This window comes from Dipodomys merriami, unplaced genomic scaffold (genome assembly GCF_024711535.1).
Source record: "Dipodomys merriami isolate MVZ:Mamm:240054 unplaced genomic scaffold, mDipMer1.0.p SCAF_4, whole genome shotgun sequence".
NCBI lineage: Eukaryota > Metazoa > Chordata > Mammalia > Rodentia > Heteromyidae > Dipodomys > Dipodomys merriami.
Window position 1 is genome coordinate 63009471 of NW_027205603.1, and position 24619 is coordinate 63034089.

The window sequence follows — 24619 nt, forward strand, 5'->3', positions numbered from 1 at the left end:
AAGCATTCTGCCACTGACCCACCTTCCTTCCCAGTCCAAACCTTAACTTTTTTTTTTTTTTTTTTTTTTTGGTCTGGTCGTGGGGCCTGAACTCTGGGCCTGGATGCTGTCCCTCAGCTCTTAGCTCAAGGCTAGCGCTCTATCACTTGAGCCACAGCGCCACTTCTATTTTTTTTCTTTTTTGCTTATGTGGTGTTGAGGAATTGAACTCACGGCCTTATGCATGCAAGGCAAGCACTCTACCACTGAGCCACCTTCCCAGCCCACCTTAGCTTTTTTTAAGATGATAAATGATCTTCCCATTTTAGTCTTAGAGTGTGCTTTGTGAATCTGCTTTAGTGTTTAGTAACCCTTGCTTAAGTGTTTACTCAATTCTGAAGTTAAGGAGACAGAATGGATGGTTTTAAAACCATAATTGCTTTTGGAGAAAAATCCCATAGAAACAACAGCCCAGGTTGGTTCATTCCCAACATTGAGCTTTTTTTTTTTTTTGGTTGGTCGTGGGGCTTGAACTCTGGGCCTAAGCACTGTCTGCAGCTCAAGGGGAGTGTTCTACCACTTGAGCCCCAGCTCCACTTCTGGTTTTCTGATGGCTAATTGGAAATAAGAGTCTCACAGACTTTCCTGCCCAGGCTGGCTTTGAATCAAAATTCTCAGATCTCAGCCTCCTGAGTAGCTAGGATTACAGGTGTGAACTTTTTTTTTTCTTTTGGTTGGTCATAGGGCTTGAACTCTGGGCCTGGGCACTATTCTTCAGCTCAAGGCAAGTGCTCTACCACTTGAGCCACAGCACCACTTGTTTTCTGGTGGTTAATTAGAAATAAAAATCTCAGGGCTGGGAAGGTGGCTCAGCACCACATAAGCAAAAAGAAAAAAGCCAGAAGTGGGACTGTGGCTCAAGTGGTAGAGCGCTAGCCTTGAGCTGAAGAGTTGAGGGACAGTGCCCAGGCCCAGAGTTCAGGCCCCACGACTGGACCCCCCCCCCCCCCCCAAAAAAAATCTTATAGACTGGCTTTGAACTGCGATTCTCAGATGTCAGCTTTCTGGGTAGCTAGGATTACTGGCCCAGTGATGCCAGCCAGAGCTCTGCTTTTATCAGCTGTACTCAGTAGGAACAGTAACATCTTATCTCAGAGCCAGGAAGACTGAAACATATTTTTGGAAATTCCTTAAAAATTAACAAGTACAAAGTCGTTATGTCAAAAAACGAACTTTACAACTTTGATGGGGGGGAGGGGGGATGGGAAGGGACAGGAAGGAGAAACAAAGCTGGAGGCTACAATGCTTGATAAGAAATGTGCTCATTATCTTGCCCACGTAGTTGTAACCCCTCTGTACAGTATTTTCACAATAAAAATATATTAAAAAAATTAACAAGTACAGACACTTAACTGCACAGTTTGGGTTTTTTGTTTGTTTGTTTTTTGGTACTCTTTAGAAACCTGGTCTGCCATGCTTCAAGTCATGCTTACATAAACATATGAACCCCTGAATAAATAAATGTTCAGTTCCTACTAGATACTTTCTTGTTCAGTAGGAATATAATGTAAATAGCAGATAAGTTTTCTAGTAGCCACATTTAAAAAGGCAAAGTAAATCAGATTCAATTAACTCAGCATATATCTAAGATACTGACATTTTATCATACAATCAGTATAAGAATCGTGAATGAGATAGTTTATTTACATATTTTTCTCTGATAACAATCCTTGATGTCTAGAGTGCCATCTTACCCTGTATCTCAGTTTACATGAACCCCATATGCCCATATATGCTGATGCCTACTGTAGGGACATTTCTCATTTAGATGGTGGACTTGTGAGCAGGATAAAATTCTTTATCAAGAAGGTTACTGTATTGGAAAGAAGCAAGCAATATACTAGGAACAATAGGGATAAGGTATTAGTGATAGTTGATAGCACAGTGAGGCAGTAATAACTGGAGGGAGGGCTGTGCTAACTAGAATACTCAAAGCTCTCTGAGGTGCTAACATTGCAGTGGAAACCTTATTAATTAAAAAGGGAGGGGTTTCTGATCATTGGAAAGAAAATGAAGCTGCAAATACAAGGCCCTGAGATAGTGTGACCTTGCTGTTAAATGGTGTGGCTAGATTGTATTAACAAGGAATGACAAAGCAAGATTAGATAAGTTGACATATTTGAGAATAAACTGGGACACCATGGCTGAGATAATCTTGAGATTTTTGTTTCAAATAAGTTAGGAAGTTATGAGGTTATAATTGTAATTGGGACAAATGTAGAAATTTATTTAAGTTGTTACTTATATGACTAAAAACATACAGCTGAATTAATGAATTACTTAGGATTCAGTGTTTAAACAACCAAACTTTTTTTTTTTTTTTTTGGTCCTGTCGTGGGGCCTGAACTCTGGGCCTGGGCGCTGTCCCTCAGCTCTTCAGCTCAAGGCTAGCGCTCTACTACTTGAGCCACAGCACCACTTCCGGCTTTTTTCTTTTTGCTTATGTGGTGCTGAGGAATCGAACCCAGGGCCTCATGCATGCAAGGCAAGCACTCTACCACTGAGCCCTAAACAACCAAACTTTTTATGGATATCTGTAACTAGTATCTTTCTTTGATAATCTCATATCTACAGTCATGTATGTGATTTAGAGAGAGCATATTTTGAGCATTTTTTCTCTATTAGCTTTCACATACTCAGATTCTAAAAGAGCCTGGAAGTTTACCTACCATAAAGTTTTCATTTATTAATTTATTTTTTATATCTTTGTCAGTTGTGGGGCTTGAACTTAGGACCTCGGCTCTGTCCCTGAGCCTTTTTACTTAAGGCTAGTACCACTTTGAGCCATAGCTCCTCTTTTGGTTTTCTGGGGGTTAGTTGGAGATAAGACTCTCATGAATTTTCCTGCCCGGGCTGGCTTTGCTAATGAGCTTTGTAGAACCATGACCCTAAGATCTCAGCCCTCCTAAGTAGCTAGTATTACAGACATGAGCCACCAGCATCTGGCAAAGTTTTCATTTATAATTGGCTTATAAACAGTAGGTGTGGGGAGAAATTTTTTAAAAAATGCCTATTTAGTAAATCTAATTGTCTTTTTTTTTTAAACCTTTGACAGACATGTATATTGCTATTGCAATTTCTCTTCTCATGATCCTGATATGTGCAATGGCTACTTATGGAGCATACAAGGTAAGCACCTGTAATACAAGGTCAGGCCTTTTTACCTTTCTTTCCACATGCATCTGTGTAATTATTTAGAGCAAGATAAAGTAGTCTGTTTTCTGTAAAAATTTTCAGAAGCCTCTCACTATCACACAGTACTAGAAAAACGGGAGAAACCAATGTTAAACTCCCAGATACGCTCACTCAGTCTTGTTCTTACTGATTGCCACTTGGCATACCAGTTGCTAATTACGTTCAGTTCCTCCACATCCTTTAGATTAGTAAAAGTTTTCTTTGAACAAATTAATATTTTGCATTAACATTTTGTTTTGTCATGTTTAGCAACATGCTGCCTGGATCATCCCGTTCTTCTGTTACCAGATCTTCGATTTTGCCCTGAATACCTTGGTTGCAGTTACTGTGCTTGTTTATCCAAACTCCATTCGGGAATACATTCGACAGCTGGTATGTGACCGTCAGTAGCCTCTGTCATGAGTGAAATCTAGTTAAGGGTCATAGGTCTAGAGATAAGTACATACATACTAGTTTGCAGATTTTTGTGTCTCAAAAAGAAAAAAACAAATCAGTCTAGGCTCTTAATAGCAAGGCCTGTACTTTACCTGCATTGCTTAAGAGACAGTAATGAGTATGAATATTGAAATTCCCTGATCTGGAGGCCCCTGTTAACAGACTGAAATGGAAGCTATTATTTGAGAAGGCTGTAAATGTATTCCATCTTAATGCTGATGCTGTTTTCTTTATCTGTTTATATTGAACCCTATAAACATAGTTCAAATAACTGTGCCTTTTTTTATAGATTCCAACTTTATGCACATACCATGTCCACTTTTTCTGCTGGTTGTGTGGCTTGAGCTCAGAGCTTGTGCTCTATATTTGTACTCTTTTTGCACAAGGCTAGTACTCTACCACATTGAGTCACAGTACCACTTTCAGTTTTCTTGTATTTTATGGAAGATGAGAGGCTCACAGACTTTCTGCCCAGACTGTCTTTGAACCCCGATCTTCAGATCTTAGCCCCCTGGGTAGCTAGGATTATAGGTGTAAGCCACCGGTGCTCTGCTGTCTACTATGCTGTAGTAAAGCAATGCCAGTGTTGGTGTGGAAATGGTTCCAAATTTCAGTCTCATTTACGACCACCACCATCATGTGCTAAGAATTGAACCTAGGCCTTTATGCATGCTAAATGCTAGGAAATGGCCACTGGCATCCAGCTTCTCCATTTTCTTCACATTGAACTTTCTTCCCTAACTCTCAAGATTACTGCTCATGCAAAATCCAAACATACAGAATTGGGTAATGAAGAAGAGATGGAGTCATGGCCAGACACTGAAGCATGGACCAGGCTATTTGTTGTATCTTAGAAGTCCTGTCACTTCCATTATTCATAGCAGACTTGGATCTTGCTTTGGTCTTTCCTTCATCTCCTGGCTCCTCACACCTTCTAGAATCAACAGAACTTAGAGGAAGGAAATAAAAATGTTAGGGATATATAAATACCTCTAGTTTACAGACTGCTGCTGACTTCTAACTTCCTGTAGTAAAGTGATGTTTTCATCACTGACTTTTTCTTTGATTTGTTTACTGGCTTTTCCTTGTCACACCTTTTGTAGCCTGTTAATAAGTAGAAGTGAGTGAGAGTTCAATATTGATCCTATATACAAACTGTGCTTTATCCAATCCTTTTTTTTTTTTTTTTTTTGCTTGAACTCTGGGCCTAGGCGCTATCCCTCAGCCTCTTTGTGTTCAAGGCTAGTGTTCTACCACTTGAGCCACATAGTCACTTCCAGCTTTTTCTGAGTTGTTTATTAGAGATGAGTCTCTTAGACCTTCCTGCTTGGGCTGCTTTGAACTGTGATACTCAGATCTCAGCCTCCTGAATAGCTAGGATTATAGGTATGTATGAGCCACCAGAGCCAACAGCACCTGGCTTCCAATTGCTTTTTTTTTTTTTTTTTTTTTTTGTCGGTCACGGGGCCCGAACTCTGGGCCTGGGAGCTGTCCCTCAGCTCTTCAGCTATAGACTAGCGCTCTACCACTTGAGCCTCAGCCCCACTTCTGGCTTTCTCTGCTTACGTGGTGCTGAGGAATCGAACTGAGGGCCTCATGCATGCAAGGCAAGCACTCTACCACTGAGCCATCTTCCCAGCCCCCCCAATTGCTTTTTGAGAGCACTTCTGAATTATTACCTAAGGACTTACCTTGAAACTTATTAATGAGGCTTCATTCTTTTTCAGCCTCCTGATTTTCCCTACAGAGATGACATAATGTCAGTAAATCCTACCTGTTTGGTTCTTATTATTCTTCTGTTTATCAGCATTATCCTGACATTTAAGGTAAGCACAGAGGTTTTACAAAGGAATTGTCAAATATGATTCTTTATGGTGAGCTCCTTTCACTTATTTTCCTTCATGATATTTTAGTGTATAGGTACAGTACCTTCTCTTAATAGACATTTGGTTTGCTCCCACTTTTTCACCATGAATAATGCTTCTTTGCACACTCATATGCAAAATTTGCCCCCGAGTGTGGAATACTAACTTCATCTGATAACTTGGATTAGAGGGTCTGCCAGAATTTTCTAATTGGCTTCACCATTATACATTCTCCCTAAATTGGAGAAAGTTTAATCTGGTTTAACTGCTAAATTTTAGAACTAGAAAGAAATTTTGAGGCATTTCTAATCAAGTTACACATGATTAGAGTAAAAGTATGTCATGACTTAAAACCTCTCCTGTGAACTTGCGCTGTATTCCAATTTTCTTTCTTTTTTTGGTTGGTCGTGGAGCTTGAACTCTGGGCCTGGGCACTGTCCCTGAGCTCTTCAGCTCAAGATGAGCGTTCTACCACTTGAGCCCCAGTGCCACTTCTGGTTTTCTGATGGTTAATTGGAGATAAGACTCTCAGACTTTCTTGCCCAGGCTGGCTTTGAACCATTATCCTCAGATCTGAGCCTCCTGAGTAGCTAGGATTACAGGCATAAGCCACGGTGCCTGGCTTTTTTTTTTTTTTTTTTTTTTTTTAATATTAGCTTTTTGTTGTTGTTATTGTTGGTAGTAGGACTTGAACTCAGGGCCTGGGCACTGTGCCTGAGCTCTTTTGCCCAAGACTAGTGCTCTCCCACTTTCAGCCACAGTGCTACTTCTGGTTTTTGAGTGTTTACTTGGAGAGGTAAGCGTATCACAAGGACTTTTCTGCCCTGGGTGGCTTTGAATGATGATCCTTAGATCTCAGCCTCTTGAGTAGCTAGGATTACAAGTGTAAGCCACTGGCTCCTGTATTCTTTTGATACTTCATTTTGAAATGAGTGTTCCAGTAATTTTGTTTTCAGGGTATGAAATAAATATATATGAGCCTTTTTTATTCTTCAAAAGGATAATATGTATAGATCAAATTATAGATAACCACACAATTAAGATATGGCAGAAGGATTGAGTTTTCAGGACAGTCTGATTCAAGTGCTTCTCAAAATATAGCTAAAGAAATAGGTAGAGTGCCATGCTAAATTGATTAATTTGATCTGTTGTTTTGGGGAGTAATACATGTTTGTAGTGAAGTAATTATTTTTTTTAAGTTTCTCCTAGATTAGGGCTGTGCAATGGAAGATTGTGCCAGAAAGTTCCTGTATTCAACATTTGCAATATAAGGGCTGTTGGCTTAGCAGAGCTAACATGTTTAATTTAAGTAAATGTAAATAATATAATTTGCTGTAATGTATGTAATGTAACTTAATATTGTAAATAAAAATTTTATATTGTCTATATTTTATGTTGTCTATATGTGGTATTTTGTATCGTCCACAGTTTCAAATTTTAAAATCCAGTATCCACTACTTAATTTCAGGGTTACTTGATTAGCTGTGTTTGGAATTGTTACCGCTACATCAATGGCAGGAATTCCTCTGATGTCCTGGTTTATGTTACCAGCAATGACACTACGGTAAGTGTGACATCACCTGAGGTGAGCTATCTCCCCACTGTTACTGTATAGTACTTTAGTGTTTCTAGTATACTTTGTACTGGTTTTGAAACATGTTTAACAGCTGTTTAGTCATTAGAATTGAATACATTTCATGTTCCTCACAGATGATGTAAAATCAAGCTGGCTGGCTCAACTTGTGGTTTATTTTTAAAAACTATTACAGGTTGGTTTTTTTTAAAATTGCTATGACAAAAAGTTTAAAAGGAAACAAAATTGTTTTGCCTAGTGTTTCAGAAGTTTCAGTCCATTTGCCTTGCTCCATGATGGTCCTGTGGTATGGTAGTATACCATGGTAGCAGGAGTTGTATGGTTGAGAAGACTGCTCATCTCAGGTCACCCAGGAAACAGAGAGAAAGGAGAGTCAAGATTTGCCTCCCAAGCTGGGCTCTGGTGCCTCACACCTGTAATCCTAGCTACTCAGGAGTCTGAAATCACGGTTCAAGGCCAGCCTGGGTGGGAAAGTCCGTGAGACTCTTACCTCCAATAAAACACTAGAAAACTGGAAGTGGTGATGTGGCTCAAGCAGTAGAGCACTCGCCTTGAGCTCAAGAGTGCAAGGACAGCACCTAGGCCCAGAGTTGAAGCCCCCCGACCAACCAAAAAAAGAAGAAGAAGAAAGATTTGCCTCCCAGTCATCTGCTTCCTCTTAACTGACCCTCACAAATGATGACATCAGATTATGAATTTATCAGTCAGAGCCAACACAACTCAGTCATCTCAATAATTGGGTCTACCAGCTGGGCCGTCTTTAACACACCTTTTTATTTGTTGTTGTTGTTGGTCATGGGGCTTCCATTTCTGGTACTTGGTAATGTCCTTCAGCTCTTCAGCTCAAAGTGAGCCCCCTACCACTTGAGCCACAGGGCCACTTCTGGTTTTCTGGTGGTTAATTGGAGATACAAGTCTGCCCAGGCTGGCTTTGAACTGTGATTTCCAGATCTCAGCCTCCTGAGTAGCTAGGATTATGGCACCTGGCTCTAACACACTCTCTGGGGGATACTCATCTCCAAACATAACATAAATAACATATATGTACCTTATCCATAGTGTATCTCCCCCCCCCCCCCCATCATGGGGCTTGAACTCAACCTGGGCACTGTCCCCTGAGTTCTTCAGCTCAAGGCAAGCGCTCTACCACTTGAGCCACAGTGCTACTTTCCATAGTGCATATCTTGAGCCTGAATTATTATTATTATTTTTGTTGGTCAGGGGGCCTGAACTCTGGGCCTGGGCTCTATTCCTCAGCTCTTCAGCTCAAGGCTAGTGTTGAGCCTGAATTATTAAACCACATAACTCTAGATCTATAGTATGATTAAACTATCTTACTTCATGTGAAATTTAGCTAGGTATAATGGAACGTATAAGTAATCCTAGGGATATTTGAAGTTCAAAGCATGCCTTGACTATATAATGAGACCCTATCTCAAAATACCAAACAATAATAATCTAGAGGCTTTCTCTACTCAAGTTTTGTTCTTTGTTTTATTTTGTTTTTTTGCCTGAATTCTTCATAGATTAATTATTTTTCCAAGAAGCAGATAGTATCTGCTTGGGTATCAGAAACCTGGGGGCTTAATGCCTTGATTTACTATTTCATTGGAATTATGATGCATTAACACTTTAATCTGTCCATTGACAGTAAGGCACTTTGCAGCTCGCAGCAGTTTCTCATGCTTGTAATGCTTTCTGTAATCTGGCTCAGGTAGGAAGATCTCAAGTTTGTGTCCAATCTGATCTTATGTAATAAGATCCTGTCTTGAAAACAGGACCCAGTAATCCTTGTAATAATGTGTGTGTATGTGTGTGTGTAATTGTCTGTTCTTTTTAAGTATTCAGAATAACAAGGCAGCACATTTTCAATAGTGATTACTGAGGTTACTGTTTTCCTCCCTTCTCTTCCCTCCCCTCCCTTCTCTTCCCTCCCCTCCCTTCCCTCCCCTCCCCTCCCCTCCCCTCCCCCCTCCCTCTCTTCCTTCCTTCCTAACTTCCTTCCTTCCTTCCTTCCTTCCTTCCTTCCTTCCTTCCTTCCTGTCGGTCGTGGGGCTTGAACTCTGGGCCTGGGTGCTGTCCCTGAGCTCTTCAGCTCAAGGCAAGCGCTCTACACTTGAGCCACAGTTCATTTACTTTTAAATGGTAAATTAACTGATGGGGTAGAGTCCTACTGTTTTGATAATGTCTAAGGAAATTTACTCTCCATATCTATTTTGCGTCCTTCAAAGGGAAAAAATTAAAACTTTCTATAAATAGCTAGTATATATTGTAGTTAATGCTTAAATTGTACCATCTTCGGTCAGATGATATTTCATCAGCATAACTTCTGAGTCTGTTTGCATGACCTTGTCAGCTTCGATGGCTTTCTTACCTCCCCAGTGTAAGATGTTCTAGGCTCATCTTGTATATTGTTTGCTTCAGACCTGGAATTTGCCTTTCTTTTTTAGAAAGTCTACTTGGCCAGGCACTGGTGACTCACGCCTGTAATCCTAGCTACTGAGGAGACTGGGATCTGAGGATCACGGTTCAAAGCCAGCCCAGGCAGAAAAGTCCATGAGACTCTTATCTCCAATTAACCACTAGAAAACCAGAAGTGGTGCTGTGGCTCCAGTGGTAGAGTGCTCACCTGGAGCTAAAGAGTGCAGGGATAGTGTCCAAGGCCAGAGTTCAAGCCCCACCACCTATAAAAGAAAAAAGAAAAAAAGAAAGTCTACTTGGCTTTGGTGGGGAATGATTATATATAATCTGGACAATTTAAGCAATGTTCTCTTTGTTTAAAGATGGTTTTCAGAAGAAATAATGTAGTTAATGTTAGCATCTTAACTTGTGGAAACCAAACATGTTGAAGCCTCCTTTCAGAGACCCTGTAATTGGCATTGGCGTGATCTTGATTCTGTTATTTTCCTGATTTTGTGGCTATATTATATATTCTCTTTGGTACATATTTTTATTGGACATCTGCATTGACTTAATAGCATGTCATGCCTGGTTTTTACTTCCTGTCAAATATTAGGCCACATGGCTTTTCTCTCCGGCTAAATAGATTCATGTTGACCTCTATGGAAAGCTACTGGAGCTATTGTTGGTAGAAAATAAATCTGCCTTTTTATTCCCTTCTCTCAAATAGTACATGTGCTATTATACAGATCCATGTGTTCCCAAATTCTGCTAAGGGGAAGGACAGATATGGTGTTAGTGGAAATGTCTCCTGGGATTAATCCCTCCAGTTTTTCAACTAATCCCAAGTGAAGATCTTGGAAGAAAATGCTTTTGGCAGAGGATTACAATGTCTTAGTATAAAATACCTTACATTCAAAGGATTTTTTGGACACCTTTAGGCTATGAAAATCAATGTGTTGCTTTTATTAAGTGGACATGGCCAGATGGCTTAAAAGTACAGTACATTAAGAGCTGTTGCTATTTCCTCTGACAGTTTAAAATAGCCTAAGGTGCCTTTTTGATGCACGGCAGCACTCTGGTGCAAGCATTGTTGATACCTTAAGAAAGATGTACTCTCTCCTTTAAAACAGTGATGTATAAATCACTTGGTACATACTCTCCCTACTGCCATAACAAAGTGTCCTCCAGAGATAAAGCACAGTAACATAATAAACCCGAAGTCATAGTATAAGATTTCTTTCACATTAGATTTTGTGCAAATTGAAATTTTAAAGATTTTAATCTGTGCATCATCATTCTACTGCTACGGATACTCTGCATTGTGTTGAGAGTGTGAATGTAGTGAATCCAGGTCCTATGGAATAAGGGTGCTTTTTATTTTACTTTTTTTTTGGGGGGGGGATCAGTTGTGGAGCTTGAACTCAGGGCCTAGGCACTTTTGCTCAAGGCTAGCACTCTACCACTTTGAGCCATAGCACCACTTCCCATTTCCTGGTGCTTAATTGGCAATAAGAATCTTGCTGCCGGGCGCTGGTGGCTCACACCTGTAATCCTAGCTACTCAGGAGGCTGAGATCTGAGGATAATGGTTCAAAGTCAGCTCAAGCAGGAGAGACCGTGAGACTCCTATCTCCAATAAACCACCACAAAACCGGAAATGGCGCTGTAGCTCAAGTGGTAGAGCGCTCGCCTTGAGCTGAAGAGCTGAGGGACAGCACCCAGGCCCAGAGTTCAAGCCCCACGACTGACCAAAAAAAAAAAAAAGAATCTTGCTGACTTTCTTAAACCCGGACTGACTTTGAGTCTTGATCCTCAGATCTCAGCCTCCTGGGAGGCTTAAGTCACTGGCACCTGGCGATGGTGTTTAAGTGAGATTTAATATTTAACCAAAATGATGTCTGAAATTGTAAATTGTCTCCAAATAGAAGAATTATAATCTCGGTTAACATAGGAAAATTCTTAACTATTTTGGAGCAAGAGAAGTAGAACTTTCTTTCTTTCTTTCTTTCTTTCTTTCTTTCTTTCTTTCTTTCTTTCTTTCTTTCTTTCTTTCTTTCTTTCTTTCTCTCTCTCCCTCTCTTCTTGCTTGCTTGCTTTTTCTTTCTTTCTTTCTTTCTTTCTTTCTTTCTTTCTTTCTTTCTTTCTTTCTTTCTTTCTTTCTTTCTTTCTTTCTTTCTTTCTTTCTCTCTCTCTTTCTTTCTTGGTCCAGTTGTGGGGCCTGAACTCTGGGCCTGGGCGCTGTCCCTCAGCTCTTCAGCCCAAGGCTAGCACTCTACCACTTGAGCCACAGTGCCACTTCCGGCTTTTTTTTTGGGTCCGGTCGTGGGGTCTGTACTCTGGGCCTGGGCGCTGTCCCTCAGCTCAAGGCTAGCGCTCTACCACTTGAGCCACAGCACCACTTCCGGCTTTTTTCTTTTTGCTTATGTGGTGCTGAGGAATCGAACCCAGGGCCTCAGGCCTGCAAGGCAAGCGCTCTACCACTGAGCCACCTTCCCAGCCCAAGAAGTGGAACTTTAATGTCACATTGAAGATACTAATATAGATTAACATGCAAATGCATTATTTGACTTCAAAACATATTTAGTGGGGCTTTCTTTTGAGTCTGACTGCTACAAAAGTATAGTTATGGGAAAAGTAACTCCACTGAAATGTAGATAACATCCCTGACTGCCATTTTCCAGTAGGGTCTCTGATGTACTAGACATTAATTACAATTGCCTGTTGGAGGACAAAAAGCCACAGATTAGTTAGCTGTTGAAGGAGGGTTTAGAATAGTTTTCTATAGTAGCCTTGATGACTTTCAACATTTTCTTGTCTATTTTCCTCTAGTTATTTAAAAGTCAGGCTTTTTTTATTTATATATAAGTTGGGTATAGTTAGATATGCTAAACAGTCACAGAAGTATGGTAGTTGAGTGAATGTGTTGTATTCATCAAGAAATATATCAAAGTACAAAATATGTAAGTATATGACTGTTTGGTTATTGTAAGTACCTAGTTTTATAACTGGCAAACTTTAATTCCTATGAGGTCAGTAAAAACTGTAATGAGTACCACTGTATACACAAAATCGCTGAAAAATCCAGTGTCTTGAAAAATTTACCTTACCCAAATGTAGATAGATGTATAGTGATATCCATTTATTGGAGAAGTTAAAACATTTTTCCATATACACAGAATACTGGACAAAAAATTGATGTTGTGATAATGTATTTTCACAGAGTAAAATTTGCCCCCCCCCCAAAAAACAAAAAAAACAAAAAAAACAAAGAATTATCATGCTTAGCCAGGTGCTGGCAGCCCAGGCTGAGATCTGAGGATCCGTGGTCTGAAGCTAGACCAGACAGAAAATTCCCCATAAGACTTTTTTTTTTGGGGGGGGGGGGGCAGTCCTGGGTCTTGAACTCAGGGTCTGAGCACTGTCCCTAAGCCACTTTTGGCTTTTTCTGTTTATGTGGTTCTAAGGAATCAAACCTATGTCTTCATGCATTCTAGGCAAGTACTCTACCAGTAAGCCACATTCACAGTCCCCTGTACCCTCATGAAACTTATCTCCAATTAATCACTCAAAAATCAGAAGTGGCACTGTGGCTCAAGTGGTAGAATACTAGCCTTGAGCACAAAGAGGTTCAGGGACAGTGCCCAGGCCTTGAGGTCAAGCCCCACAACTGAACAAAACAAAACAAAAAAAATAATTCTTGTCTTTATTTTATACCTCTAATACCAGAAATTATGCAAAGATGAAATGAATAGCATAGCAAATGGCAAAAAGTCTAAAATAGCAGTGTAATGTATTTTAAAAGAAAAAAATGACTCCAAAATGCTCATTAATGTGAAAATGTGTACTGCCAGGTAGCTTATGGGAAATGACACAGAGGTGTTCCATTCAATTGACTGGCTTTCCTCTTCACTAACTGTATGTCACTGTCTTGCATTGTATAATAGCTTCATTTTTCTATTAGACCCTGGCTGCCCTCCAAGAGTGAGTTCACACTCATGTTCTTTCTAGTACTGTTCTTTTGGAAATTCTGTGATTTCTCATGATGCAGTAACACATTTTTTTGGCATTTGGTCCATTTAATAGAGTATTTTCTTACTTTCTACATACCTGGAAATGCCTGGATGCTTTTCCCAGGATTTGGCTGTCTTTTATGAGTAGTTTTCAGGATTTCACCAGTCAGAGGAAGAAAGTGAGAAAAAAAAAAAGGAAGGTTAAAAGAAAACTTGGGACAGATGCTGGTAGCTCATGCCTGCAACCCTAGCTCCTAGTAGGAGAGTGAGATGTAAGGATCCTGGTTCAGAGCCAGCCTGGGCAGGAAAGTCCATGAAACTTCAGTAAACTACAAAAAAGCCAGATGTAGAGCTGTGTGGTTGAAGTGGAAGAGTGCTTGCCTTGAGCAAAAGAAACTCAGGGAGGGGCTGGGAAGGTGGCTCAGTGGTAGAGTGCTTGCCTTTGCATGCATGAGGCCCTGGGTTCAATTCCTCAGCACCATATAAGCAAAAAGAAAAAAAGCTGGAAGTGGCGCTGTGGCTCAAGTGATAGAGCTCTAGCCTTGAGCTGAAGAGCTGAGGGACAGCGTCCAAGCCCAGATTTTATTCCCCACAACTGGACCAAAAAAAAGAAACTCAGGGAGAGCACCCAGGCCCCTGAGTTCAAGTCTCAGAACCAGTCCTATTATCCCCCTCCCCCTGCCCAAAAGCAAACTTTGTACCACCAAGGCATCAGCCTCATTTAAATATTGTGTTAGGTAGTTCCCTGTTATGTATCCACTCCATCTTCCAAACTTGCCTAGTGTGCACACAGTCCAATAGATTTGCTGTAGGTTGTAATATAAAAAGCATCAAGGGGGGCTGGGAAGGTGGCTCAGTGGTAGAGCGCTTGCCTTGCATGCATGAGGCCCTGGGTTCAATTCCTCAGCACCACATAAGCACAAAGAAAAAAGCCAGAAGTGGTGCTATGGCTCAAGTGGTAGCATGCTAGCCTTGAGCTGAAGAGCTGAGGGACAGCGCCCAGGCCCAGAGTTCAGGTCCCACAACCGGACCCCCCCACAAAAAAAATTAAAAAAAAAAAGCATCAAGGGTAAGATTGGAGTAGATACTTCCTGAGATATTTTTTGGGAAATGTAGCTGTCATAGTACCTGACACTAACTCAGCTCTTAATTCTTTATATTATTCTTCCATAAGTATAATGGTTTTTGTTTAAGTGTCATGTTTTTCTGGAAATTAACATAGAACCTGGTTTCTTTAATCACATACTCTTTAAATAGTCATTGATTTTAATATCAGATATATAGGAGGCATTGAATTTCATGTTTTAACATTTTAGAAAGGGTTTCTAGTAATGTATCTTATAGCAAAAGCATTCAGCTTAAAGTTTGGTTAAAAAGGGTATATCTGTAGGTAAAATGTTTTTTGTTTTTTGTTTTGGGTCTAATCATGGGCCTGACCTCGTGGCCTTGGCGCTGTCCCTCAGCTCTTCAGCTCAAGGCTAGTGCTCTACCACTTGAGCCACAGCGCCACTTCCGGCTTTTTTCTTTTTGCTTATGTGGTGCTGAGGAATCGAACCCAGGGCCTCAGGCATGCAAGGCAAGCTCTCTAGCACTAAGCCACATTTCCAGCCCCAAATGTTTATATTTTTTATTTAAATTATTACAGGCAGTATAACAGCAGAGGAAAGGTTTAATGTTTTAAGAAGCAGAATATAGGGCCTGGGCATGTGGCTTAGCCTAGCATGCATGAATCCCTGGGCTTGAATCCTTAGTACCACATAAACAGAAAAGCCAGAGTTGTGCTGTGGCTCAAGTGGTAGAGTACTAGCCTTGAGCAAAAAGAAGCTCAGGGACATTGCTCAGGCTAAGTTTACCCCCCCCTCCACCATTCCCTCCCACACACAAAAAGCAGAATATAGAAATTCGTATTATGGTTAGAGAAATGAAGAGACCAAGCTTGTAGACATAGATTGCATTATAATAGAAAATTAAACAGTTGATTTGTTGGGTATTATGCAAAGAAATCTTTCCTTTTTTTCTTTTTCTTTTTGCCAATCCTGGGGAACTCAGGGCCTGGGCATTGTCAGCATTGTCCCTGAGCTTCTTTTGCTCAAGGCTAGTAATCTACCACTTGAGCCACAGTGCCACCTCTAGTTCTGTGGTTCTGAGGAATTGAACCCAGGGATTTATGCATGCTAGGCAAGCACTCTACCACTGACCTACATTGCCAGCCTCCTCTCCTTTTTCTGAATGTAAGAGAGGGAGAGAAGGCAGAGACGAATATGAGGAAGTAGAAAATAGGTCCAATGGGGCAAGAGATTCTGTGATTCCTGTCTCTGGACTGACGTTGGAGTGCGGAAGAGATGTGTACAGTAGGGGGCGTAGTATACTTAGGTTTCAGGCTTGGGGGGACATGGATAAGAAGCAGTTACTTTGCTTACAAATCTTGTCAAGCTTATATTCAACAGATTATATAATTTGGTTTTACTGTAGTTCCTGACACAAAGCTCTTAAAATCCTTGATATTTTCTGAGTAGTAGGAATGTCTTTTGTTCTAATTAGCCAAGTGTTTCCTTAAAAGTATTTCGAATCAGCCGGGTATGGTGGCTCACACCTGTAATCCTAGCTGGGAGGCTGAGATCTGAGGATCATGGGTCAAAGCCAGCCTGGGCAGGAAGTCTGTGAGACTCTTACTTCCAATAAACCACTAAAAAACCGGAAGTGGCACTGTGGCTCAAGTGGTAGAGTGCTCACTTTGAGCTGAAGAGCTGAGGGATAGCGCCCAAGACCCACAACCGACCGACCCCCCCCCCCAAAAAAAAAATTCAAATCATTTATTTTGGTTTTGCTTGTATGTGATGAAACTCAGGGTCTTGTACATGCCAAACAAGTATTGGTCTTCCTGTGGTTCCTGACACAAAACTCCTAAAATCCTTGCTATTTTCTGAGTAGTAGGAATGTCTTTTGTTCTAATTAGCCAACTGTTTCCTTAAAAGTATTTCAAATCATTTATTTTGGTTTTGCTTGTATGTGATGAAACTCAGGGTCTTGTACATGTCAAACAAGTATTCTACCACTGATTTACAACCTCAACCACCAGATTAGGCAACTGTTAGTCCTCTGGATATTTAGGAAAGGCCAAATCATGATTAAAAGCTTGGAGCTTTCAGCCTTACTTTCATCTCCTGGGACGGGTAGAAGAGCTGAGTATTGAATTAATAATCCATCATGTTGTATGATGAAGCCTCCATAAAAATCTCTGAACACTGCAATTCAAAGTGCTTCCAGGTTGATAAACAGGGATTGTGTTTCTTATTCTGTGGTGACAGAAACTCCCTTTTTCTTCCTAATATGTAAAACAAACCTGTATGTCTATATTTCCTTTCATGTATGTATATGTATTTCATTTTCATTTCCTTTCATGTTTATGAGCTGTCTGAGCAAGTTATCAAATCTGAGGAGAAGGGGTCACAGCGGACCCAACTTGTAGCAAAGGCATACAGAAACATGGGTAGCCTTACTTTTTTTTTTTTTTTTTTTCTTTTATCTTCTTTCGGTCATAGGGCCTGAACTCTGGCTACTGTCCCTCTGTTCTTCAGCTCAAGGCTAGCGCTTTACCACTTGAGCCATAGCTCCACTTCTGGCTTTTTCTGCTTAAGGGGTCCTGAGGAATCGAACCCAGGGCCTCATGAATGCAAGGCAAGCACTCTGCCACTGAGCTACCTTCCCAACCCATAGCTTTACTTCTTGAAGAAGGACTAGTACTTGGAATTGGCATATGAAGTTGTGGCAGCCTGTGGGATAAAGCCCCAACTCATCCAGAGAGCTGGAGAAGTGATCATTGTGCGAAGAAACAGTTTGTGTTAGAAACAAAGTATTTAATGACAAGCACTCTACCACTAGGTCACATTCCTAGACCGCCAATAGTTTTTAAATTTTTTATTTTCAGAAATAAAAGCAGGTTTCAGATTACCCTCTAATAACATTAGTTTCAGCCACTTACACCTCTTTTCTTGAGGCTAGAGAAGGGAGTGGAGTTGAGATTGCTGTGGTTGTCTGTGTGTTCTGTGAAGGAGATTTGAGGGAATGTCGATGCATTATAAACAGATGGAGATCTCAGGAGCCACTTATGCTTTTATGGATACCATGTCCCTTGCTTCCCACCTCTACCTTCTAAAGGAACAAATAATACTGCCACCCCTTCCAATAAATCTACTAGTAGTGTTAGTTTCTAATTTGCAAAGAATAGTGAAGTAGTTGATTTCATAGGAACAATGTATGTGTGCCCACAGGAGTGTCTTGTGATGGATACCTAAGCTTTCAAGTTGTAAGAACCAGTGGTTTGTTTGTTTGTTTGTTTTTGTCGGTCGTGGGGCTTGAACTCTGGGTCTGGGCGTTTTCCCTGCACTCTTCAGCTCAAGGCAAGCGCTCTACTGCTTGAACCATAGCACCACTTCTGCTTTTCTAGTGGTTTATTGGAGATAAGAGTCAAAGAGTTTCCTGCCTGGGCTGGCTTTGAACTGTGATCCTCAGATCTCAGAGTAGCTAGGATTACTGGCATGAGCCACCGGCGCCCAGTGAACCACTGGTTTTATAGAAGGTCCTGCCCTCCTTCCATTGCTAATGAGGCTCTTTAGATCCTGATTGCTGTTCCATCTCATCATGTAGCAAGCATACCTTTGTACATCTGCTTTGGAGTTTAGTGATCATGATTGCTATGCTCTTTCTTTCTTTCTTTCTTTCTTTTTTTTTTATTGTTTGTTTTTGGGTCCGGTCGTGGGGTCTGAACTCTGGGCCTGGGCGCTGTCCCTCAGTTCTTCAGCTCAAGGCGCGTGCTCTACCATTTGAGCCACAGCGCCACTTCCGGCTTTTTTCTTTTTGCTTATGTGGTGCTGAGGAATCGAACCCAGAGCCTCATGCACATAAGGCAAGCACTCTACCACTGAGCCACCTTCCCAGCCCCTGCTATTCTCTTTCTTCCTGTGATGGACACTGCTGTATTAATGTAGGACAGGTATCCTCCTGCAGTTGAGTCAGGTGTTGTCTACTCTTCTCTGCACCCAGTTTATACCTGGCTGAGGATAGGTGCTTTGGTGCTTGTCATTAAGAGGTGAAGGGCTAGAAGTAGTATTTTAACCATAACTAGATTTTCTAGTTAACAGTTCTGTGTCTATTTTCTCTGTAGGCTGAGAAATCTGATTGTAGGGATGATGAATGTGGTGCCCCTTTCCCCTTTACAGGGAAACTTGCCAAGAGCTGGCCATTTCCAAAGGAACCACTCTTACCTCTCACAGGACCATAGCATGTATTCTTTTGAAGTTCATAACAGAATAATTTCAGGTTTTTGGAGAGGAGCTTATGTCACATAGGTTATTAGTTCAGACTAACACCATAGGTAATCTCTCATTTGCCTTCCCTGAGCACAGTGTTGCCATCAAAACTGTCATTCCTGAAGTTAGTGAATGCCTTTCTACTATCTTAGGAGGCAAATGAATGTGATCAGTTTTATGTGAAACATTTAATGTAAACTGGATTAAAATCTAGTGGGATGTAATCATTAATGAAAAAGAAAATTAACACAGAATCTGGTTTCTTTAGTCACACACTCCTCAAATAGTCATTGATTTTTGGCTATTTGGGGTTCACTTAAATTGACCCTTAGAAGACTTAAATGCCTGTCAAATGCCTGTAAATTATGACAGTTCTTTGGGGCTGGATGCTTTCTGTTGACAGTCATAGTTTCAAGATCAGAAATAAGATGTGTCTCCTATTTTCTAGTTAGGAAAGACAGACTGGGGCACTTCTGGATTATGTTTTAGTATGGAGATTGGGTTTTAAAAGACTGAAACATGTTATTTAAGTAATAACTTGAAATAGCATACTGCTTTCTGGAGCTCCCTTGGTTTATAGTAAATTCTGCCCAGGTCCAGTACCTGTATTCCTTCCTTATGTCAAGAATCCCTTCTCTGGGAAGTAGGGCTTGTTCTCAAAGGTCCTACAGAACACTAGGTAAGCCTGGTACTGGTGGCTCACGCCTGTAATCCTAGCTACTCAGGAGGTTGAGATCCAAGGATCACAGTTTGAAGCCAGCCAGAGTAGGAGAGTCTGTGAACTCTTATCTACAGTTAAACAGATTGGCATAGTGGTTCTGAGTTCAAGCCCCCCTCCAAGCTCGGTCCCCCACCCCCAGTCCCACTGACTCTTAAAAAAAAAGAGATCTAGGCAAATACAACACTCCCTTGGTGTGAGTTCTACATATCCTACCCAGGAAATAGATAAACACAATTTATGATATAGCTGGATGCCTGTGATTATACATAAATGCAATTTATGATATAGCTGGATGCCTGTAGCTCACACCTGTGATCCTTGCTGTTCAGGATTTTTTTTTTTTGGTCGGTCGTGGGGCTTGAACACTGGGCTTGGGCACTGTCCCTCAGCTCTTCAGCTCAAGGTGAGCGCTCTACTGCTTGAGCCACTACTTTCAGTTTTCAAGTGGTTTATTGGAGATAAGAGTCTCAGAGACTTTCCTGGCCAGGCTGGCTTTGAACCTCGATCCTCAGATCTCAGCCTCCTGAGTAGCTAGGATTACAGGTGTGAGCCACCGGTGCCTGGCTGTTCAGGTTATTTAAAATCTGAGAATAGAGATCTGAAGTCAGCCTGAGAAGACAAATCTGAGGCTTTTCTGGCCAAGAGCCCAAAGTGGAAATGTGGCTCAAGAAACACATGTACACACATATGAACGTACCTTAGTGTGCAATTTCAGGAGACTCCTACATTCTTTGGAGTACATGTGCGGATCTCCAAGGTCCTATGAGCATAGTCAGCATATTATATATTTTTGTGACAATCTGAAAACATTTGTGTAATGTAAAAATGCCTTTGGGAGAGCTGGGAAAGTGGCTTAGTGGTAGAGCGCTTGCCTTGCATGCATGAGGCCCCGGGTTTGATTTCTCAGCACCACATAAGCAAAAAGAAAAAAGCTGGAAGTGGTGCTGTGGCTCAAGTGGTAGAGTGCTAGCCTTGAGCTGAATAGTTGAGGTACAGCGCCCAGGCTCAAGAGTTCAGACCCCATGACCGGACCCCAAAAAACAAAAAAATCTTTGGGAATAAAATTCTAGCAACTATAGAATTCCACAAAAGCCTTTTCTTCTGGGGCTTGAACTCAGGGCCTGGACACTGTTATTGAGCTTTCTTTTTTCCTCTAGGCTAGCTCTGCCACTTGAGCCACAGCTCCACTTCTGAAATTTTGGAAGTTAGTTGGAAGTAAGAAGCTCACTGACTTTCCTGCCTAGGCTGGCTTTGAATTGAGATCCTCAGGTCTCAGCCTCCTAAGTAACTAGGATTACCTATATGAGCCACCAATGCCCAGGCACAAAAGTATTTAGTGGCGGAAGTCTTAATTACAGTGTAATTGTAGTACCTACATATTTCCTGTGTTTTTGTTTGAGAGAGAGAGAGAGAGAGAGAGAGAGAGAGAGAGAGAGAGAGAGAGAGAGAGAGAGAGAGAGAGAGTGTGTGTGTGTGTGTGTGTGTGTGTGTGTTTTGAGGCTTGAATCCAAGGCCTTATACTCAGCTTTTTCACTCAAGGCTGATGCTGTCACTTAAGCCAAACATGTTCCAGCACCTTGTGGTTGATTGGTGATAGTTTTGACAATTCATTGTCTGCCAGGGCTAATTTTGACCCATGATCCTTAGAGCTTAGTCTCCTTATAGACATGAGTCACCAATGGTCACCTAATTTTTAACTTTTGTTTTGTTGCTGGTACTAGAGCTTGAACTCAGTGCCTGGGGCTTGAGCCTCAGCACTTGGACACTGTCTCTTAGCTTTTTTTTTTTTTTTTTTTTTTTTAACTTAAGGCTGGCACTGTATTGGTGAGGCACATCTCCACTTCAGGTTTTTGGTAGTTAATTGGAGATGAGAGTCTCATGGACTTTCCAGTCCTAGCTGGCTTCAAACCACAATCCTCATTGCGGCCTTCTGAATACATAGCTAGGATTACAGGCATGACCCACCCCAGATTTATAGCCTTTTCATCTGTGTGGAAGGGTCACTTGTCCTCCCTTACTCTAAAGCTGAGATTGCTGAGACACCCTCTGAGGCTCATACTTAGATTTGAATTTGGTTGTGTTGAATGTTGCCTGGCATAAAGCAGACTGTTGTAATTGTGGTTAACTGCAAACTTGTAAAATTGTCAGAATAATTGAGCTTTCACCAATTTTGTTTTATTAGTCTATTTTCTATTAATTGACTTTAAACTTTTCCCTCAGATGTATAAATATTTTATTGCCCTTTGCAGAAAAGTGTTAACATGGTCCTTAGTGCTAATAGAATGGCAATCTTTACCTGTAACCCTTCTTTCCTTACCCTTAACCCTTTCTTTCAGTCAGCACTGGTATATTCACATCATTTAAATAAGGAGATGATGCTGTGCCTTCATGAATTTAGGATCAGTTCCATCTGGAGAATTTTTGAAAGTAATGCATAGCAACAGGTGTCATGTAAGGAATATTTTACGGTCAGCATTTACTGTGCAGTGATAATGAACCCAAATATGACAGGATGCCAGCTGCTTCAGTGGCAGGAAGACTTCTTCTACTTGACTTTGCATCACAGGTGGAAAGCAATAGGATAATTCAGAGAAAAGGCTATCAACATACTAAAGTACTAATTGGCAGTGAAACCTGAGTTTGAGGATAGGAACAGATTACTAAATTCATTATGAAAGACTTATATGACAAGCTGAAGGCAAATTTGCACCATTTAAAAAAAAACATCGAATGAACATTTTGGAGGATTTGTCTTGAGTGTTGAATTTTGCTCCAAAAGATTTTAACTGTGTATGTGTGTAAGTGTGTAAAACTTGTCTTTTTTGTTTGGCGCTGGTGGCTCACACCTGTAATCCTAGCTACTCAGGAGGATCCTCAGGATCTGAGGATCATGGTTCAAAGCTAGCCCAGGCAGGAAAGTCCACGAGACTGTTGTCTAGTTAACCACCAGAAAATCAGAATGATGCTGTGGCTCAAATGGTAGTGCTTGTCTTGAGCTGAAGAGCTTAGGGACAGTGCCAAGGCCCAGAATTCAAGCCCTTAACATTTCTTTTCTCTCTCTCTCTCTTTTTTTTTTTTTTTTGGGTGGGGTAGGGTGAGGGGTGGGTCCATCATGGATCTTGAACTCGGGCCTGGGTACTTTCCATGAGCTCTTTTGCTCAAGGCTAATGTTCTACTCCTTTGAGCCACAGTGCCATTTCAGGTTTTCTGGCAGTTAACTGGAGAAGAATCTCATGGACTTTCCTGCCCAGATAAGAGTCTTATCTCCTAAGACTTTCCTGCCCAGGCTTTCTTTGAACTATCATTTTCAGATCTCAGCCTCTGGAGTAGCTAGGATTACAGGGATGAACTACCAGCTTTTAACTTTTTTGTTTTGTTTTGTTTTGTTTTTTTTTTTTTTTGTTTTGTTTTTTGGTCTGGTCATGGGGCCTGAACTCTGGGCCTGGGTGCTGTCCCTCAGCTCTTCAGGTCAAGGCTAGCGCTCTACCATTTGAGCCACAGCGCCACTTCCAGCTTTTTTTTTCTTTTTGCTTATGTGGTGCTGAGGAATCGAACCCAGGGCCTCATGCATGCAAGGCAAGCGCTCTACCACTGAGCCATCTTCCCAGCCCCGGGCTTTTAACTTAATATTGATCATAGTTACTTCAGCTTCTTACCATCATACATGGCAACTGTACATACATGTATGCTGGAGATATAATTCCTAAGTAGTATGCAGATGCAGAGGAGAACACATATCTCTAACTTGTAGGATTTCTGTAGTGTAACTTCTGGATACAACTTCCTGAGGTTGTACCCAAGGTATTCTCTACACTTGCCTGCCTTCCAGCTGCATCTCTCCCAACACTCCCATAGCAGTTACTATTGCAAATTACTCTGCTTTCTTACCTTTAGGGCGTACTCACTTCTCTGTACACTTCTCTGTACTCTTCCTGTCCACCGGCCCTTACCTTCTTGAGAGACCTTCCTCTGTTGACCCCTTCCTGAACTGGTTTTCCCTCTTCAACATCCTGTCACACTCCCACAGGGATCACATTCCATTTGATTGCTGTTTCCTGCTAAATTGTAAGCCCCTCAGTAGAGGCTCTCAGATCTGTATTGCTGTTGCTGTGTGCCCTGAGTGCATACGTGCTGAGCATGTGAGTAGGTCACAGAGGTTGGGGAGAACCCTGCAGCTGCCTCCTTGCTTTAGTCTGGGCATCCTGGTCCGTGTGCGTGCGTGCGTGTGTGTGTGTACGCACACGTGCATGCACGTGTGTATGTGTGCACACTGGTCTTGAGGCCTAAATTTAAGGCCGAGGTGCTGACCTTTTGCTCAAGGCTAGTGTTCTTATCACTGTGTAATTTGGCTCATTGGAGATAAAAGTCTCATAGACTTTCGTGCCCTGGCTGCCTTTAAATTGTAATTCTCAGATCTCAGCCTTCTGAGTAGGTAGGATTATAGGCGTAAACTACTAGCACCCAGCTATGAGTGCTTTTGGGGGGGGGGCTGAACTCTGGGCCTGGTGCTGTCCCTCAGCTCTTCAGCTCAAGGCTAGTGCCCTACCACTTGAGCCACAGCATCACTTCTAGGTTTTTTTCTACATATGTGGTGCTGAGGAATGGACCCCAGGGCCTCATACATGCAAGGCAAGCACTCTACCACTGAGCCAACTTCCCAGCCCTATGAGTGCATTTTATATCTATCTTTCCCTGTCCCAAATGGGCAACATTTGAACATTTACCCTAGATTTAATACTTGAAGTATTTAGGACACAGGCACAATATTACTGCTACTTTCTGGAGCAAAGGCCATAAGGCTGGTAGGAATATTGTGGCCAGTTGCTATTTATTGCCTGTGGGGTGCTGTGTCAGTTATCCATCTACTGTGTAAGTAAAGTACACAGAGTTATTGCAGAGGCAGGGCTACTGTGTGAGGTTAGGGAGGGAGGACAGGAACTTAAAAACATTTAGTGTTCTGAGGCTCCTAAAGGATACATGAAAACTTACTGAGTGGATGAATATGTTCTACCTTTTAAGCCTAATGATGTAGATAGTAGAAATCATACC

General features: G+C 41.4%; 1 protein-coding gene across 1 annotated transcript in view; it reads left to right on the plus strand.

Moving 5' to 3' along the window:
* Laptm4b (lysosomal protein transmembrane 4 beta) overlaps nt 1–24619 on the plus strand; it is a 63757-nt gene that overhangs the window by 36156 nt on the left and 2982 nt on the right. The window contains exons 3-6 of the mRNA XM_069991114.1: nt 3095–3168; nt 3484–3606; nt 5397–5495; nt 7003–7098. Coding sequence (XP_069847215.1) covers nt 3095–3168; nt 3484–3606; nt 5397–5495; nt 7003–7098 — 392 coding nt within the window. The remainder of the gene's footprint in view (nt 1–3094; nt 3169–3483; nt 3607–5396; nt 5496–7002; nt 7099–24619) is intronic.